Source organism: Tinamus guttatus, unplaced genomic scaffold, assembly GCF_059628265.1.
Source record: "Tinamus guttatus ecotype Peru unplaced genomic scaffold, ASM5962826v1 Tinamus_guttatus_pri_ptg000803l, whole genome shotgun sequence".
Taxonomy (NCBI): domain Eukaryota; kingdom Metazoa; phylum Chordata; class Aves; order Tinamiformes; family Tinamidae; genus Tinamus; species Tinamus guttatus.
Window position 1 is genome coordinate 74,299 of NW_028289337.1, and position 19,925 is coordinate 94,223.

The window sequence follows — 19,925 nt, forward strand, 5'->3', positions numbered from 1 at the left end:
GCACAGACGAGGAGAACTGCAGGGGAGGCAGAGGGAAAGTGTGCAGGAGAGATGAAAAGTGCCCAAGGGAAGGAGTGCACAAAGCAGGGGAGGAGCAAGAGACAGGGAAAGGGCAAAGATGACAGGCAGAAAGCCCACATGCGAGAGAGAGAAAGGAAACATGAAAGAGAGCGTTTGATACAGTGAGATGGAAAGAACATGAGAGAAAAGGACAGAGAGAAACCAAGGGGAATAAATGCAGTTGGAAATGAGAAAAAGGGAAAGCGCAAGACAGCGAGTGGGAAGGAGCATTAGGGGTAAAGGGCACATGAAAGAAGGAGCATACAGAAAAGAGGGAGAAGGACCAAGAGATCAGAGAAGATGGAAAGAGCAAGGATGTCTGAGACAGCAGGAAGGCGCATGCAAGAGCCAGAGAGTTCAAAAGAGGGAGAGTGCTGGAGGGAAGCTGCACGACAGCAAAGAAGAGGAGAGAAAGCTCAAGAAACAGGGAAAGAGTGAGCAGGGAAGGGACAAGACACAAGAACGGGAAAAAGCATGCAATAGAGAGGCAAGGAGTGAGACATGGCAGGGACAGGTGAGAGAGGGGAAGCACAAGCGGCTAAGAGGAAAAGAGCACAACAGAGGGAAGTGTGCAAGACGGGACAAGTGTGTGAGATCAAGAGGGAAAAGCAAAGGAAAAGAGAATGGCAAACTGCACAAGACAGAAAGCATGTCAGAAAGGTAAAACCTGCAAAGCAACGTAGAGGTAAAGCATGCATGTGAGAGAGACAGAGAATGCATGTGGAAGGAAAAGACAGAGGGAGGAAGAGAAAGAAGTAGAGAGAGAGAATGCATGAGCAAGTCAGAGGGAAAGCACATGGGAGAAAGAAAGCACATGCTGAACTAGGAGAGACTACTGCTGAGAGACTACGAATGTGAAAGAGTGCAACAGAAAGGAGAAATACACGAGAGATACGGGAAATGCATGTACAGGGTGGACAGAGAAGCTGTGTGAAATGGCAAGAGAGAAATCATGAGAGAGAAGGAGGAGGAACACACAAGAGCGGGACAGTTCACACAAGAGGGAAGCTCTAAAACTGGTGAGCGGGAAGAACAGGAAAAAGAGAAACAACAGGAGGGAGAAGGCATGAGGAAGTAGGAAGGAAAGCATGCAAGAGAGACAGAAAATGCACACAAGAGAGAAGGATCAAGTGAGACAGGAAAAGAGCTCCCGCGACAGACAAAAAGAGCAAGGGAAACATGCGAAGGAGAAAGGGACAGCATGTGAGACATATGGAGAGTATGTGAGATAGAGGCACGTGAGACAAAGAGGGAAAGGATGGGAGAGGAAAGAGAGGGAAAATGGGTGGCAGGGAAGCACGACAGCAAAAGAATGATGGAAAGCATCAAAAGGAGAGAGACAGTGCAGGACACTGGAAAATAGCATGAGAGAGAAAAAGCTCAGCAAGAGAGAGGGAAAGGGCATGGGAGAAGGAGGGAAAACAGGAGAGATGAAAAGTGCAAGAAGGAAAATAGATGCAAGAAAGAGGGGGAAGGTTTGAGAGATCAAGAGAGAGAGACCAACAGAGAGGACATGAGATGGCATAAAAGGATAAGCACGAGGCAAAGAGCCTGAGACAGAAAAGGGCAAAAAACACAGAAAACATGCAACAGTGAGGGGAAACCAACATGACCAGGGGCAAAAGGGGACAGAGAGGAAAAGAAGAAGGGCTGGGCTGAAGAAGGATAGCACACAGAACAAACCACAGGAGAGGCAGGAAAGCAGAAGTGAAAAAGTTATAGAGGGAAACATGCAAGACCGGGAGCATAGGAAAGCATGGGAGGGCAGGAAAGTCAAACAGAAAGCAGGGAAAATGCGAGAGGAAAAGTGCATGAGAGAGAAAGTGCAAATGAGAGAAAGGGACGGCACATACAAAACGACGGGAAAGCATGCAAGAGGAAGAGGCAAAGTGTGCAAAAGCAGGAGAGAAAGCATACGCATGGAAGAGCAAGAGAAAGGAAGAGAAAGAGGGGAAGCACAGGAGAAAGCAAACAAAAGAGGAAAAGTACAAAAGATTTGGAGAAGGGGAAAGCACAAGAGAGGGAGAGAGAGGGAAATCCCACAAGTAGAATTGAGGGAGAGAGGAAAAGTACTTACATGACAGGAAGTGCAGGGGAAATAGAGGCTTCTACACAGGAGGGATACAAGCAAGGAGGAGGGAAAGATCACATGCAAGGGAGAGAGGTAAGCAGAGAGGGAAGAGGAGTACACAGAAAGAAGAGAGAGAAACAGAGAGGGAAGTGCATAAAAGAGAGGGAAATCCCAAATGTGGAAGAGAGGAACATGGAAAGAACAGGAGAAAGACACAGAAAATGTGAGAGATATAGGGGACAGTCTGCTAGGCTGAAGAAATGCAAGTCACAGGGAGGGAGGAAAGACAGAGGAAAAGCACAAACGAGAAAGAGAGAAAAAGCACCAGAGAGAGGGGAAGTGTGTGCAGGCAAAAGCAGATGCGAAGGAGCGGGACAGCACAAACAAGGGCAAGAGAGGAAAAGGGCGACTGGGGAGAGAAAGCAAGAGACAGAAAGGGCACTCGGGAGACAGAAAGCCTATTATGGAGCGGCAACGCATGCAAGAGATAACGCAGGACAGCACAGGATAGGGAAATGGAGCGGGACAGCACAAAAAAGGAGGAGGAGGGGCGGTGCATGAGAGAATCAGCACAGAAAATAGCACCGGCTGGGGGGATACAGAGGGGGAAAGAGCGTGTGATGCAGAGGGAAGGTGCGAGAGGTGGGATGTGTGAGACAAAGAAAAGGGCCTTCTTTATGGCACAAGCAGCTGCTGGTTAGCAGAAGAACTTATGGCTGTCTATATGTAAGGATAACTTTTGAAGCAAATAAGTAATAGATGGCTGTCTGAAACTGGGTTATCATTTCAGCGTGGAGTGCTCCAAGGACACCACTTCAGCAAACTAACCCAAAGCTGAGCACAGATATATGCTTTACCTTAGAAGAGGTCACTGCCAACCCATTACCAGCCCTATTAATCGTGTATTAACATTTTCCAATTCCTCAGGCCTGGAACACTCAGGCAGACGAGCGGAGGCTGCTCGCTGGGGCTGTTAGTGACCCAGCTTCTCTTGCTGAAGGCAGGATTAGGAGAAGTGTTATCACCAGCACAACAGTGACAAGCTCCGGTGCGCGTGCGCAGCTGGATCTCGAGGCGGGCAGTGCTCATGGTACAGATTCATTTCATTACAATAAAAAGCGTGGCTGGAAGTTCACTCACAGAGGATATAATTTAGCCTCTTCTTAAAAAGTCCTTCAGAGCCTCTCTCTGTTCTTCTAGAGTACAGATCTTGCCTAAATCAACAGTATTATTTGAATAAACACTGGTTTATTTATCAGCAGGCCCGAAATTTCTGCCTGAAGAAGTCCAGCCTAGCATCATAGCTGTTTGCTCTGTTTATTGATCCAATAAGCCTATGTGTATATTATGTTTAATAAACTACTTTATGTAAGCAACATTTGGCAAATCTACCTGCCCATAATGCCAAAAAAAGGCACTGTCTCAGGACAGAGAGGTTCCAGACAAGAGCAGAAGTCAAATACTGCAGCTTTTTTACAGTAATCTAGCACCGAGCAACTGCACCCTCAGTAGAATACGCAGCAGCTCAAAGCTCTGCAGATACAAGGAAAGCTGTGAGGCTGTTTGGCCACTAAGCCACGTGCTATTGAACATACTGCTATGGGTTAAAGGGACATCAAAAAAGCAAAAGGAAGAAAGCAGCAAAACTCTAATAACATAGGAATAGTGTCAGAAACCAAAAATATAACCCCAAAACTCTTTACATTCAGTTTAAGACCGCCCACAAAGCGAAGAACACCTACTAACTAGAAAACATGCCTTCCCTACTTACTTGAAGTGTTTCCTTTTTAAGCTATCAGTTTTATCAGTGGTAATCTTGTAGCAGTGGCACTACACAGCACCAACCAGACCATTTAAAGCTGCCTGGACTACTCGGGCAAAGCCTTTGGGCGGTAGCAAGCACAGCGGAGCCTGAGTTCCTGATTAGGGCTGTCACTTGAAAACAAACTTTATGATAGATACGCCAACTCTGCCAAAAAAGGCAAGCTTTAAGTTCCAGATCTCCTTCAGTGCTTACCTCTATCTCTGTAAAGCAAAGATAATCCATATTTATAAATTCTGTGCTCACAACTTCTCCCAACACTTTACAAAGACCTCAGGAGGTGTCAAAATGAATTTAATATTCTGCCAGCTTGTAGCAATAAAACCCCATCCCAATTTCGAATCACTCCAGACTATCACACATGGGAACAGGATGGTAGCTTCTTTCGTATGTTTTATTTTAACCAGAGCGCTAGTTTCCTGGTAAGCGCAACTGACAGAAGGTATTATCATTCCATAGAAAGCAGCAGTAGTGTGTTCTTAATTGTAAACAATCCTTTGTCAATTTTTTTTTTTATCAACTCATCAGGGGGTGAGGGGTAGAAAGAAAGGAATTAACAACTACTTATGTAAAATAATGATGGGTTCAGAAAGAAATGTTGAATTGCACCTTCAGCATTAACACCTGCAGGACTTAAACCAGGACTTAGACCAGGAGGACTGGACTGGCTGATGCCCCAGAGGCTGGAGATTTGGGCCTTTATCCTCAGGAGGACCAATGTATACTGCTTATGAAAGAGTTAGTAAGAAGCTTGTATGAACACTTTAAAGCATTCAGCTGCTGTTTTACAAGCTCAAGTTTCCCCACTTTTAAGGGATCACTTGATGCAGCTGACCTACGGCTCCGCAGTTTCTGCTTTGGGTCCAAGCAGTAAAAGCAAAGAAAGGATACAATCAGACACCCAGCAACAACCAACACAAGGGTAGGAGGAAAGGTGTGCAGGACAAAGCCCTGAGCACTAAAAAATTTCAATTTAAACAAGTCCTAGAGATTTGAAAGATTTTAGTCCAGCGTTGTTTAGAACAGAGGAAACCACCTTACCAGCTGACCCAAATAAATCTTAAAATGTCTGTGGACACAAGCTGCTCAATGGGATCTACTTACGTAAGTGATGTGGCTATTTCAGGTCACAGCTGCCCACTTGAGAGCAGTTTAAACCAGCACTGTACCTGGCAAAGCTACTAGCTGAGCTTTTAGTCTGCAATAACTCAACCAAGAAAACAACACAAGAAAAACCAACACTACTAAGGGACACATTTGAAAAAATACTAAACATATACAGATCCTTAAAGATGTTGCTACAAAAAGATTTCAATTATTTTGTTAGAATAGCTTACATAAAATTTTTGATTACTTTGTTGTAACAGCTTTAAAAATATGCTGTATGGTGCTGCTTTCTCTTAATTGTAAGTTCCTAAATGTATGCTAATCACAGCCTACCATCTGGGGTTTCAGTAAAACTAAAATCTTGGCCCTTTAAAGCATTAGGTAGCTTTTATTGACTCCCTTCCCCACACAGTGGTACTGCACCTACACCATTGTGCTTGCACTCCTCTATGCAAGAGCAAAAAGCTAAATGCAAAGGATCTGCAGAGCAATAACGAAAGATGGAGAGTGGGACAGTTTAAAGAAAACACAGGAACATGAATGTAACCCACAGAACCACCAAGCACTCTTAAAAAGACTGTGGTAGAGCTGAAAAGAGGAATAAAGGAATTCACTGTGAAAAACAGAAGGTTAATAAAAAGGGAGGGATAACCAGGGAATTGGGTCACACTTACTGGAAGACAAGAGGAAGGGGCTTTTCTGTGAAAATAGTCATTCTTTAAAAGAGAGTAGAAAGCAGAAAGGTTGAAGACTTTGGAAAACAACTGGCAGATGGAACAAAACAGTAACTAAAGCTAAAACGAAGAGATGAAAATGAGTTTAGTGTCAGGACATGAAGTAGCATGGATAATTCAAGAAAGGAGTTTCTGTGGTTATGTAAATCCAAACATCAGTAGTTTGTATATTCCACATGTACTCCACTTAAAGCCAAAGACACGAGAATGAACAGATCAAAGCATGGATTTCAGAGGTATTCTACACAAAGACCAATACTTAGACAGTGTCAGTCTAGGTAAGATCAAAGATGGTCTCAAAACAGGAGGTCACGTTCCCAGCCTACATGAGTGCTTTACAGTGCTGTGGCAGAGCACAGGGCTCCACTGAAACTGAGTGGAGGGAGCCTGGTGTCTCTACAGAGCAGTTGGGCAGACGTAGCAAATCCGTGAATAAGGAGCAGTCCCTACAGCCCGTTAATAAGGAGTGTTAGACGCAATGGATTTGCAGAAATTTATCCTGTTAGAACAGGTCCTTTCTGGTTTGAAAACTCCCATTACTCTATGCAGACAGGTCTTCTGTGGATCTCACCTCTCTGAGCCTTTGGTAAACACGTATGTTCCAACATAAATTCATCATTAGGCATAGCCAAAGACAAACAGGGAAGAGGAGAAAAGAAAAGCTAGATAAGAAAAAGCACGAGGCATGAGGCTTCATAGATAAACAGGAACCAAATGTGTCTACAAGGCATGATAATGCAAAAGCCAAAGAGTTATGATGAGCTAAACATGCCTGAATAATGCTTAAAATCCCACCTGCCACACCTCCTAAAAATGTTTTGCTTCTCATTAAAAAAAAAAAAATATTAGGGTAACTCTAAGTTCTGCAGTAATGAAGAAAACACTTGTAGCAGACTAATGAAAGCTCTGGGATGGTAAAAATCTAGTCACTGACAAATGTAATTTCACTGAAAATATATCAATGTTTTACATTTGGGGACTGATAGAGTAGACTACTGAATTTATAGCTCCTATCTCTCTTAGCACACTGCTTCTCTCAGCAATAGTGTCATGGATGATGAATTAAACTTGCAAGATGAAAGAGTATGTTTACACACACACTCCAGGTTTCATGAACATCTTTCCTACCGTTCTTCCTAAAATTCCAAATGCAGCAATTCATTTTATGTTCTTTAACACACCTTTGACACACGACACCCAAAGGCCCAAATATACAAATATTTTAGCTACAAATGCCTGCAATAAAAGCTAGCCTATACTGTAAGACAGATTTGTTCTTTTTAATAGAATGTTGTGTGCCTCTGTGCCACAAGTAATCACAACTGTTCACAAAGGACAGCACACCAGTGAAATTAGAATTCTATTCCATTACTAAGAAAAACCCATCTCAGGTCTTATATTTATTCTTTTCAGGTCTTATATTTAATAGGCATCACGAATAACATTTTCAGGCATCATCTTAATATTTTTCCTTGTTACAATACACCATAGTAACAGTACATTAGACTCAGAAGCCATTAAAAAAACAAAAGTAGCAAAACATACACATATATCCCAGAGCAAAACTTCTGCAGACAAAAAGAAACATAAATAGTGGGGCAGTATAAACTCATATCAAAAAAGAATTGACATTTTCTCCATGGAAAAATATCTTCCAAGGAGAAAAATCGGTGAAGAAAACTACATTACATGGATGGATGCCTGTACCTGAAGTATATAGAGGAGCCTTAGCTTAGTTCTACACATGATTACCTGCTAACTTCAGAACTTAGGTAGCACAGCAGATGGATGGCCCAAAGCAGAGGTCCTGCATATGTGGCAAATGCTGTCAGAAAGATGGCTGGTATCTCTACATAACTGTCCAGTCCCACAAACCCTGCTGAAACATCCACAGTAGCAATGCCATTCGAATTTCCCTGAAAAGAATAATAAAATAAACATTCAGATATCTCCAAGGCAACAGCGAGGATACATTACAATAAGATTAATTATTATGCTAGTAAAAGGCTTAATCTTTGAGCCCCTTTGTAGTACAGCCATATTCTTTGCAGTTGGGTTTCAATAAAGAAACTCATCAAGCAAGAGCTATTTTGGATCTGCAGACTAATGAAGGCATACACACCATGATCTCGTTTGTCCTTTTTTTTTGTCTTCAAACACACACACTTGTTGTTTAATAAATTACATCACAAAAAGACTTTAAGCAAGCAGCAGCACTTGCTGATTTCTGTTGTAATGATGAAAAAATAAACAAGCATTCTTCATTACATGTAATTCAAAACAAGACAATCAGCCTGGGGCCTAAAGCTACACCAGACACTAGGGAAATAAATACTTCTTGCCCTTAGAGAGAGCAGCACTCTAATTCAGACCTCGAGTGGAACATGTCCCTGTCCTCTTCCCCCAGGACACAAGTTACTCAATCAACACTTGCAAATCTAGAGAGAGAGGTTTCTGCTTTCCAAGTTTCTTGGAAAGTTACACAACAGACTGCACTGAAATCACGCAGAATGGCAGAAGGGTCCCTTCCTGAGGAGGGGACCACAGGAGACCATGCAGTCCAAGCTCCCTGCTCAAGCAAGGTCAGCATATGGCCTAGGACCCTGTTCAGGCATTTTCTGAATGTCTCCAAGGAAGGAGACTCCACAACCTCTCTGGGTAACCTAAGTTCTCCATCATTTTCACAGTAAAATGATGATGATTTCCTTAGATTCAGATGGACTTTCTTGTGCTTCAGTTAGTGCCTGTTGCTTATTCACAGAATCACAGAGTGGTTGGAAGGGACCTCTGGAGACCATCTAGTCCAACCCCCTGCTCCAGCAGGGACACCCAGAGCACATGGCACAGGGTGGCATCCAGGTGGGTTTGGAAGATCTCCAGAGAAGGAGACTCCACAGCCTCTCTGGGCAGCCTGTGCCAGGGCTCTGTCACCCTCACAGGAAAGAAGTTCTTCCTCACATGGAGGTGGAACTGCCTGTGTTTCAGCTTGTACCCATTACCCCTTGTCCTGTCACTGGCCACCACGGAGAAGAGTTTGGCTCCATCCTCCCTACATTCTCCCCTCAGGTATTTATACATATTGATCAGATCTCCTCTCAGTCTTCTCTTCTCCAAGCTAAACAGGCCCAGCTCACTTTTAGTCTTTCCTCATACAATCGACACTGCAGAGCCTTAGTCATCTTTGTTGCTCTACACTGGACCCTTTCTAGAAGTTCTCTGAGCATCACCAAAAATACTCTGACCCTGTCTTATTTGTAACCCCCTTTCAGATACTTATACACATAAGATCCCCCCTGAGCCTTCATAGTTCCTGCTGCCTCACCTGTCTCAGATGCTCCAATCCCATCCTCATCCTGTGGCCCCTTGCTCCAGGACATCTCTGTCTCTCTTTTCTTGGGAACCCCACACTGCAAGTGTGGCCTCAACAGTGGTGAGCAGAAATGAAGGTCCTCCCTCCACCTCCTTCTGGCATCACTCTGTTTAATACACCCAGGGTACCACTAACCTTCTCTACTGCAAGAGCACATTGCTGGCTCATAGGGAACCATTCACCAGAAACTGCCTGTGAAGCAACTCTAAAACCAAACAAAAGAAGCGATTACTGTTGGCAGAATGAGTTAGACCAAACTATCGCTGGTTACAGACCCCATGAATTCCAGTATGAAGATCGTGCCAGAATGTAATGCAAGCCTGTAACTGTAAGAGGGCAGTAGGGGATGCATTTTGTCAAAACATTATACAACAGTAAAATTTTGACCAATGACTATCACAGTTGTCCTTATTTTGGCCTTTGCCATACAGCACTGTAGTAAGTTATTATTACGCAACACCTAGCAATAACAGGAACAAAGGAGAGCTAAAGAGCAGGAGCCAGGCATAAGGAATATCCATGGCCCGGAACATTACACTGGAAAATAAAGCTGCAAGTCAGGCCTCCTCAGGAGGTCTAAGGGGAGTAGAGCGAGAACGTGCCGAGAGCTGGCAGCTCGGTGCAGCGCTCTTAGCGCAGGATGGGGTGCTGCTCCTCAACAAACCGATCCACGACAAGCGGAGAGGGGAGCCGCTCTCTTTATCCCACATTCCTGTACAGCAGCAGGTCTTTTCTCCAACGTATCTACCCACTTGCTCTCCCTTCCTTCTCCCTCACACAGCACGTGCAGAGCTGGCATGATTCCTGGTGCCTTGCCTTGCCCACCGCACGCAGAGCTCAAAGGGGCTCTCTGTCGCCCCATGTGCTCATTGAAGAGCCTGCTATAGTGGGGAGATACATATTTTCTTCATGTCAAATAACTTTCTCGAAGACTAATTTGCGTTGGATTTTTGTAGCTTAGAGCTGTTTACTCTGGAGAAGAGAAGACTGAGAGCGGATCTGATCAACATGTTCAAATACCTGAGGGGTGACTGTAGGGAGGATGAGGCCAGGCTCTTCTCTGTGGTGGCCAGTGACAGAACAAGGGATAGTGGGTACAAGCTGAAACACAGGCAGTTCCATCTCCATGTGGGGAAGAACTTCTCTCCTGTGAGGGTGACAGAGCCCTGGCACAGGCTGCCCAGAGAGGCTGTGGAGTCTCCTTCTCTGGAGATCTTCCAAACCCGCCTGGATGCCACCTTGTGCCACGTGCTCTGGGTGTCCCTGCTGGAGCAGGGGGTTGGGCTAGGTGATCTCTAGAGGTCCCTGCCAACCTCAACCGCTCTGTGGTTCTGTGTACCTCCTAATTACGTACTCTATACATACATAATTTTGACAACTCAGAGCATCAGCTTTTACTTTAAAGCATTGCTCAAACATTTCAAACAGTGCAATAGCTTATTTTGGTAATGGCTGAAAGCGACAGGAGACAATTCAGCATTGCATAAAGGCATTCAATGGTGATCCACCACGACCTGGACCAAGGAAGCACAAAAGCAAAAACATTCGCTAGCAAAATTACCAAAAACACTTGCTAAAATAACTGAAAATAATCCTTCCATAGACAGGACCAAAAACGACCCCGAACCCTCTTGATTTCTTTCCAATTACATCCCTCATATATGTGAGACATTAACTTAAGTATCCTCATGACATCTAGGGATTTGGAAAGAATAGAGATGCAACACAAGACTGAGAAGCTTCTGGCTTGTTTAAACACCAGTAAAAAAGCGAAATGCTGCTGCTCTCCCAGTGTGCCCTTCCCATAAGTCTATGCCTTTCTATAAACTGGAATGTATCAACAAACACAGAACGAGGAAATAGTTTTATCTACTTGAGCCAAATAATTCAAGGTGAAAAAGCAATGACAGTCAGGCATTGGAACAGGTTGCCTGGAGAGTTTGTGAAATACCCATCCTTGGAAGCTTTGATACCAAAGTGAATGAAGCCCTAAGGAACCCGACCTCATAACTGACCCTGCTCTGAGCAGTTCCCTTGCACCTAAATTATTCTATGATCCTTTAAAATCACAGCAAAACAGAGCTATAAATCATTTTAAAATGTCATCCAGTCCATTTCTCTATCTTAAATCAACTAGAGAGAAATTATTCTAAAAATACACAAGCCTAAGTTGTTCTCCTCTAACAAAAGAAAAATTCCCAAATGTATAAGAAACCGTTAAAAATCTTAAGAAAATCTGTGTTGTCTTTCCCCTTTACTTCAGGTGCACTGCTCTAAGGGTGGGATAACAAAGACACTAGACAGGTGAAGCTGCAGAAGACATGCAGAAACATGAAGGCTTTTATTGCTGTTCTTAATGTATTTGTTTTCATTCAAGGTAACTAAAATATCTTAAAAATGATTACCATCAGCATAAAATTTTAGGCCAGTGTAGTTAGGAAAGGCAATCGAGATATCATGACATTTATTTCTATGGTCACTGAATATCTGTATTTAGAGCAATATAAAGCAGAGATCCTAGCAAGCTCGCAAAACTAGACTAAAAAACAAGCTGCTATTTCCATGAATAACACAGGACCATGGTATCATAGGATAATTGAGGTTGGACAGAAGGTCTGAAGATGTCTATTCCAACTTCTCTTTCAAAGCCAGGTCAGCTGTAAAAGGTGACAGGAAGCTGCCCAGGACTTTACCCAGTCATGTTTTGCAAATCTCCGAGGATGGAGACTGTGCATCATGGTCCAGGCAACCACTGCCTTTCTGACCATAAACATCTTTGTAGCTACAACAGTTCTCCAGATCTGAAGCAGGCTTGCTAGGGAACGAGAGAGTCCTCTTTGACAGTTCTTGTAAGGAGGAGCTGAGGCCTTGCCCTGTGGATCAGGCGCATCGGCCTTGCCGCTCGGCTCTCTTGAGCTCCCAAACTATCCTGCTGACCACTATAAACTTCTCACGCTACACAACTGAACGCATAGCTGAGGACCGATGCACAAAACCACCTCTCCCGCATGGAGGTATCTCCTTTAGCCTCTTTATTATTCTTCGTTATTCTTTATTACTCAGATGTCTGGGCCTTGTTTTGCCGTTTGCAGCGAAACGGCTGTGCAGCAATGCAGCTTTGGATTTGTCCATTCCCCACTCCTTTCACGTGCTAAGCAGCCACTCCTGTGCTCGAGGTGCAGGCTGTGTGCATTCCCTACGGAAGAAATATTGCAGTGATGGAGGATTCTGCTTCCCGCCTTCCCACTGTGCAGAAGGGCAAGAGGCAAATGAAATGCAAGGCATGTAAGCAGTTGGTGGCATTAGCTACGCAGCGCAAGAACAGCCCCCCCACTCTAGTTTAACACGTATTTGCATGAATGGGTCAAGTCAGAAGCAGTCACGACTGAAAAACAAAGGCTCTAGCAACCAAAATACGTGACAAGCAAAGTTCTCCATCTGGAGCCTCATTCCGTCCTGCCATGAGCAAGGCTTCCAAGGAAGAAAAGGACCTGGAGATAGCTGACATCTCGCTGTCACAGTCAAGAGATGCGCAAAGAGGGTCAAGCACAAAACCTGCTCTAAATACAAACTGAGAAGAACTGCTGCACGTAAAGAGGTCACACCAGCTGGTTAGAAAGTCTGCAAACACAGCTGGTAACTAAGCTGCAGAGGCAAATGAGGGAAGGCAGGCAGCCACTCCAGAGAAAAAGAGAATATAACTACATTGCCTGTGGAATACTTTGAGCTCGGCTGCAGGTGAGTTGGAGAAAAACTGCGCTCTGCTATAAGACACATACTTAACTTATTTGCCTGAAGTAGAAGCATGGTATACTAGTTACAGCGGGTAGGTGACTGTTCATAGAAAAGAGGCGCCTTCACTTGGGCAGCTCTGCTTCTGCAGAGGCACACGGATAAACTGCAAGGTGCAAGAGCAAATGCAAACTGCAGACAGGCTCTTTTAGCCTGCATTTAACTTGATTTTTTTTACTATTGCTCAAGATGAAAATGCCAGCTGCCACACTCAGGACCTTGTTTTTTCATCATTTTCTTCAACTATCAATCTATATCAACCTTTTTTTTTTCCTGATATCAATTAATCTAATGAAAAATAATAACTCTTCCTAAGAACAGTGTTTACTCTAGATAGTTAGGAATGTCATCATCAAAACTGCATGAAGTCCTTAAGGACATGGCAAAATTTTTCAAAAGGACTCTGCCTCATTTGTTAAATATGTAATCCTGAATAAAGCTATTTTTACTCACTATCAAATTCTAAAGGTCATCACTTACACTCATGCTCAGTGAGACAGTTCCTGCTTTTGTCATAAAGCGTTGTCTTACCAAACAAAATTTAATAAAGACCCAGCAACACGGTCAAGAACTCTCATTTACCTCATAATCACAGCAGGGCACGTGCAAAAATAGTTCTCCAAATCTACGCTCTATTACCAGATGGAGAGGTTTTATATTTAGTTTATATTTTTCTTCTCCTGCCTCACATAGTTAGCACAGTGTAAAATTAGTATCCAATTTAAGAGTCTACGGTGACTGCAAATTTCAGTGTTATTAAATTTCTTACTTTCAGCCAGAAACCTGCTAATATTTTGCATGCTAGGCTGGACCTTTATGTTTGCTGAGGTATTAAAAACCTGGCACCACTCTGAATCATGACTGTTCAGTAGCACTAGTTCTTGCAATGAAGAGAACGGTTAAGGAGAAAGGTAGGAAAAAGTGTCAGGAAAGACATATAAACACAAGCCAGCAGTGCACATCAAGTACCGAAGAAAGGAATGTGGGCATTCATGAACAGCACACACTTCAGCGGAGGTAAACTAAGAACTAGCTGGTACTCTGGCAGGCTCATCAGAGGTTGCTATTGATGGTCTTGAACTCGATAGTCTTCTCCAAGAGAAAGAAGACAATGTTTTTACTCAGCATTTATTTTGGGGTGTTTTTTATGAGAATAAACGACACGTCATTCTCCACCTCAAGTACAACCCTTTTCTAAGTCAGTCAAAATCTGAGAGCTTGCTGTTGACGGCCACAACAACTAATGCTAAATCTGGGGTGCCTGCAATTTACTCAAGAAGACTTTCATTGGAAGGTGTAGGAGGGAGGTAAAAGTAAGCCAAATCTTTCATTTTCCCCCAAAGTTCAAGGAAGAAGATTAACTGATTTACTCACAATTAAATTCTATTTTTATACAATAAGCCACATCATGAAAAGTAGGGGCACTTCTAGACTCCCATCTGCATCATTCAGGTAAGAAAGAACTCGGAGGCAGCCACTCAAAATCATCTACGTCATCTCTCAAGGTCTCCTTTCTATGGTAAATTCCTAATGGTGGAGCAGGATGGATGAGTAAATGGGAGCCCAAACTGTTACAGAACATAATGTGTGCTTACAGCACATACAGGAGCTGTGGGAGGGCACAGAGCTCTACGTGCTGGGGGAAGTGAGAGCAGGAGGGGTTAGATCTTACTGTATCTAATCTTTTAGAGATTAGGCACAGGAAGGCAGAAAAAAATGGTGTTTGTCTGCTGTATGGCTCAAATGGATCCTGAAAGGGACAGTTCAGTGACTGCCAATTAAGTGTCATTAATAAATGACCACCATGTGATTAATTAATCAATAAAACACTTAAACCCTGATTTTGAACTACTTTGAACAGTTTTTATTTGTAACTAGTTTGCCCTCTTGACTTTGAAGTCAAAGAAAGGGAAAGAAGAAATTTAAATACAACGAAGGAAAAATAAAGAAGTGGTCTTTGCAAGTAGCCAAGTCTCTTAATTTTCCCTGGCAATGCAGACAAGGATACTACACACTGAGCAAATTTACACATAAAGAGCATTAAACAAAACATAACTGTTGGATATGGTTCTTCCATTCCTAGATATGCAGTCTTTGAAGGAAAGCCTATTCTTAAAACAAACTGGGATGTATTCACTAATTAAAGGGAGAGCTATAACTAGGTTTGGAGGCTTCTAAATTTTGTAAGTTACTTGCAGGCCCATTTTGCTTTTCTCAAGAAGTATTTTCCACATAATTGCTTTCATTTGCGAAGGTGCAAAAAAAGCTCTCTTAGCCTTATATGATCCAAAAATTTCCCTTCCACTGCTTAAAAAAACCTTTATCAGAAAATAAATGAACCAAGGTAGTACCTGAAGGGGTACTTTGGTCTAACTTTTCATCTCCATGCTAGAAATGGGATCTAATCTAAATGTAATTACAGTATTTTTAAAAGGATGAAAAATTATCCTCTGAGAAGTGATCAGTTAAGGAGAAATATATATATCTTTTAAAGGCCTTTTTTTCCACTATCAGATTTGCTTTATTTCTAAAGGATTTCTAGTATTAAAAAGGCCACAATCAAAGCTGTTTGTTCTAAAAATGCTCCCATTCTACCACAAATTATTCAGCATTTAATTCTCTCTTGGCCATCTTGGCTTTAGAAGAACACAACCAAAAAAAACTGCAAGGGGTTGTTTGCAAGATCTTTTGAAAGAGAAACATTTTAAAAGACTCTGTGCTAAAGAGAACAAAATTTTGACAAACTAAGCAATTGCTAAATTCAGAAGAATCACTTCTAAGATGGATTTTGCATACCTTTCAGGTGACACAAAAAAGGTGACTCCTTACTCAATTCCATTTTCTTCCACATTTCAGAGTTGATAATAAACCAATCCAGGGGAAAAAAAAAGGGGGGGGAAGGAAGGAAAAATAGACGGCAGAGAGATCTTTGGTCTGTTTCTGCAAAAGTCTTTGATAAGCAATGATTACCCTTCATTCTCTAAATCTTAGAGTTACAGAGGAAGCACAAAGAATAGTGAAGCAATCAGGATCTCAAACAACGATCAGAGAATTTCAGCCCATCTATGTATACAGAGGCTCCCTTTGTCAGAACTAATTTTTAAAACACCCTCAGGTTTGCTGAAATCTGTATCCTTTCAGATGATACTATTTCCAAAAGAAACAACAGGAGGAAATGCCAAAACTACCAATGAGGGTTTCAGGAAAAACCCCTGCAAACAAAATATCCAACAGCACCATGTGTACCCAAACACCATGGAAAAACACAAATTTTAAATATATTTCTTTATATTGCAGTAACAGCAGTACAAAACCAGTAAAAATACATAAATAAACAAACATGCTATTGGATTTAAATGGTATATAGACTACATTGCTATAGAACTTCAGCAGTTGTCTGCGAAGTGGCTGAATATGTTTCCCCATAGTTCTGGGAATTATTTCCCCTAAGTCTTCCCAAATCTCACGCACATCTCAGGTTGCAGTAGATATAAAATTGTTTAACCAGTTCCAGCTACACTCCCACCGCAGATTTGCTAGCTCAAAACGTACTTATTTTCTATTTCATTCTCCTTGCTGGCCTGAAGGCAAAGGGACTGTACACCTAGAATACAACGCCACAGTGCTCCCTCACAAGGTTTTCTCCTGTAACATCCTTTGGACAGGCACACTGGACTAGATGATCTCCAGAGGTGCCTGCCCAACTCAACTAGACTGTTATTCAGCAGACAGATGCAAAAGCTCTTGATCCAAAACCTACCTTGAATGCTTTCTATGGGCTGCATTTCATCTAAACATTTTGAAAACTCTCTTCCTGCTCCATCTCTGAGCCTTGTTGCAACTGCCCACAAACAGAAATACCACAAAAACCTTGGCCACCAGAAACTGTTTTGCTCTATTATCTGCTACGTATTACTTTTTATAATTCATGTTCACCTGTGAAACGCTGAATAGCATGTTAGCACCACTTCATTATTTTCTGTTTTTCACTTGTTTCAGCTTCCTAGAAGGTACAATACAGTAGGAGTAGTTCCAATATGTATATATATTTTTTAACACCATAGCCAATTGCCCCATCAATCGTAACGAAATTAATCACACAGATATTCCTTCCCTCTCCCCAAACCAGGCAGGGACAGCAATCAGCTTACCTGAAAATAGAAGAAAGCCTGGCCAAACCAGTAGTGCATGATAGTGGTCTGCGCTGCGTCGAATTTCAGAGGTCTCCAGATATATTTCGTCATCATAGTCTGAATCAGCAAACAGAACACCAAGACAGGCAAGTTGTGAGGTCTGAACAGGAGGGCTGCCAACAGAACCAGTCCACTGTAAACTTCCCACAGCCCTGTGCTTTTCACACTACAGTCTGCAGAAATAACCTGTGACTTCAGCAGATCTTTAGTGCCAGTGAAGACTATGCCAAGAACAAAGACATAAACAAAACGAGCTTCAGTAATGCCCCTAAAAAGGAGAAAAAAAAAAAAAAAGGAAGCAAGAAAACAGAAAGATGAGTTAGTTATTAGTATTGTGTTTCACAGGTCAAAAAAGTCCTCTTCATTCCGTATTGAGGTACAATACAGAGACAATTCTGCCAAACAGGTCAAATTCTAAGGCTACTCAGAAAGCTTTTTGAGATACAAAAAGAAGAAGAGCCTTATTTCAGTCTGAAAATCCTGCATACTGCAAACATCTCACCTAACACAACTGCACAGGTTTACTATAAACCAGGATTGAGCCACTTTTACCCTCTGTAATCTTAACTCTCTGTATTTTAAGCAATTATTGCAATTGGCATCTACTGCTCCTAAAAATTGATAGGCTTCTCCATTTCCAGTAGAAGTGAGCTTACTGAGCAGTCACAGTATCTTATTAAAAAAACGACAAATAAAAGTATGAGGAGTCTCGAAAACTGAAAGCTGCCCTTCTAGAAGAGCAAGTGCCCAGACACCGAAAAATGGTTTTCATTAAGGGTTCATTGATATCCTTGTATTTACTGGGCAAAAAAGGCACAAAACACTTCAGTATGAGCTAAATTATAATAATCCAATGAACTCATCAAATGAGCATAATGAAAATTCAATTGTTTAAATGTATTTTTATCTTGGAAAAGAGAGTTTCCCATACATCTTATCCACAAATCAAAATACATTATTCCTAATGACTATTAGTCATCTTGCACACACGTGCTGAATGAACACAGTTTCCTAGAAAGGTACTACAGTTACCTCAGAAATAAGAATTCTTGAGTCACTTGGACTCCATATATGGAGGATTAGACTACAAAACCAAAAAGAGTATAGATGGGATTATACCTGGGAAAGCTGTCCACAGAAAACATCGCCATTTACAATTTCTCAAAATATTTTTTATTTATACATTTATGTAATTTTTGAGTCTCTGGAAGGTAACTTTGCATCTTAAGCAATTGCTAACAAATGACCTCAAATTCAATCTTTCTTTTTCGTACCTCAGGAAAAGAAGAGCAAAGCAAAGAGGGAAATAAGGAATAACAGTATTCACAGGCTGAATTTCGTATCTTGCACCTGCAGAACCAAGAAAAAAGGCAAAACCACCGCATGATAATGGTATCGCCTTCTTAAATACGAATATGATGCTCCATTCCATGGTTTCAAAGCAAGTTGTGGGTGTAGTTGTTTAGATAAGCCAGTGTGGCAATAAAATAAGCAGAAGCATTACTCATATAGTGGCGCACTTCATTTCAAAAGCCTATTTCCTACTCTGTATCTATTTCATGTAAGAGATAGAATACATCCTACCATTGGTTTCCTCTCAGGTACAAAGCAATTACTCAGATGGTATTAATAACTGTTTAAGGCTCATATTTAAGTCTGTTATTTTGTCAAAAGATATTCAACTGGTAGCTTTTTCACCTTTTCCAAGTAATTTTCCAGTAGCTTCTTTGCAAGAGAACTTAAAAATTAAAATTCAGCCTTTGCAGGGATCTTCTCTCCCACATATAAACCATAAATGCATGGCCACCCCCAGTAAACCAGTTTAATGGTAATATTGCTGTTTGTTGAAATGCAGTTTAACATAAACAAATAAAGAGGGGAAAGGTATTTATTGATGTTTTTGCAAAGCATCTCCCAAAGTGTGGCTTAATATATGGATTCACATGCAGGTATTATGCCCTGGAAGAATACGTGCGTAGAAATATAAGACTCAGACCCATTTTTCCATCACTTGCACAATAACCAGGTTCAAGATCTAATACTTTACGGAAAAGGGTTTATGGTTTTGCTCCCTTAGGAAACAAAACTCTAAAGGGGGTTTAAAGGGCCCCTGTACTTCCTTGACAACGAAAAGCTTCATCCATGAAAATGCCCCTCTTTGTATGGAAAAATAAAAACAAGAGAGAGGAAAGAAACATTCTCCATGAAGCCCTTATCTGAGACGCAGAAAACACCACGCAGGATTCTGCTTGCCTAGGCTCAGGCACCCACAAGTATTTCCATCTAACAATATAATTGCTAAGCAAACTTGGCATTCAACTTTAATGCAACACAACCTCCCAGGACTGCCTACCAGGTAGAACACTTTCAGCAAGAAAAATTATACAATATTTATCACACATTCACAGAAACTGAAAAATAAAAGAAAGCTAATTAGGTCATTTTTTTCCCTCCTGCATGGCTAGTGCAGATATTAAGAGTCCTATTTGAGCATCTCTGCTAATTCTGATGCAACTGTTAACAAAGCATTCAAATATATTCATTTACCTTACAAGAAATGCTTTAGGGAACAGTTTTGGGTATCTGTCATTACTAAACAGCTTATATGAAACCTGAGCTTACCCAGTTGATGGAAATTCAAACTAATTTCTTAGCAAACAAACCACCATTATTTTGTTTGTGCTGTCATGGTATATTCTCATGTTTTCAATGCACAAACTATCATTTTAAATAAGAACTCTAAGGAGAGTTGAAGGCCAAATTACTTCCTTGCAAT

The 19,925-nt window shown here is 41.8% G+C and overlaps 1 protein-coding gene across 1 annotated transcript in view; it reads right to left on the reverse strand.

Annotated features, from left to right (window-relative positions):
* Positions 1-19,925, reverse strand: part of PIGG (phosphatidylinositol glycan anchor biosynthesis class G (EMM blood group)) — a 75,300-nt gene that overhangs the window by 17,281 nt on the left and 38,094 nt on the right. The window contains exons 11-12 of the mRNA XM_088537520.1: positions 17,108-17,417; positions 7,547-7,710 (exon numbers count right to left, since the gene is read on the reverse strand). Coding sequence (XP_088393646.1) covers positions 7,547-7,710; positions 17,108-17,417 — 474 coding nt within the window. The remainder of the gene's footprint in view (positions 1-7,546; positions 7,711-17,107; positions 17,418-19,925) is intronic.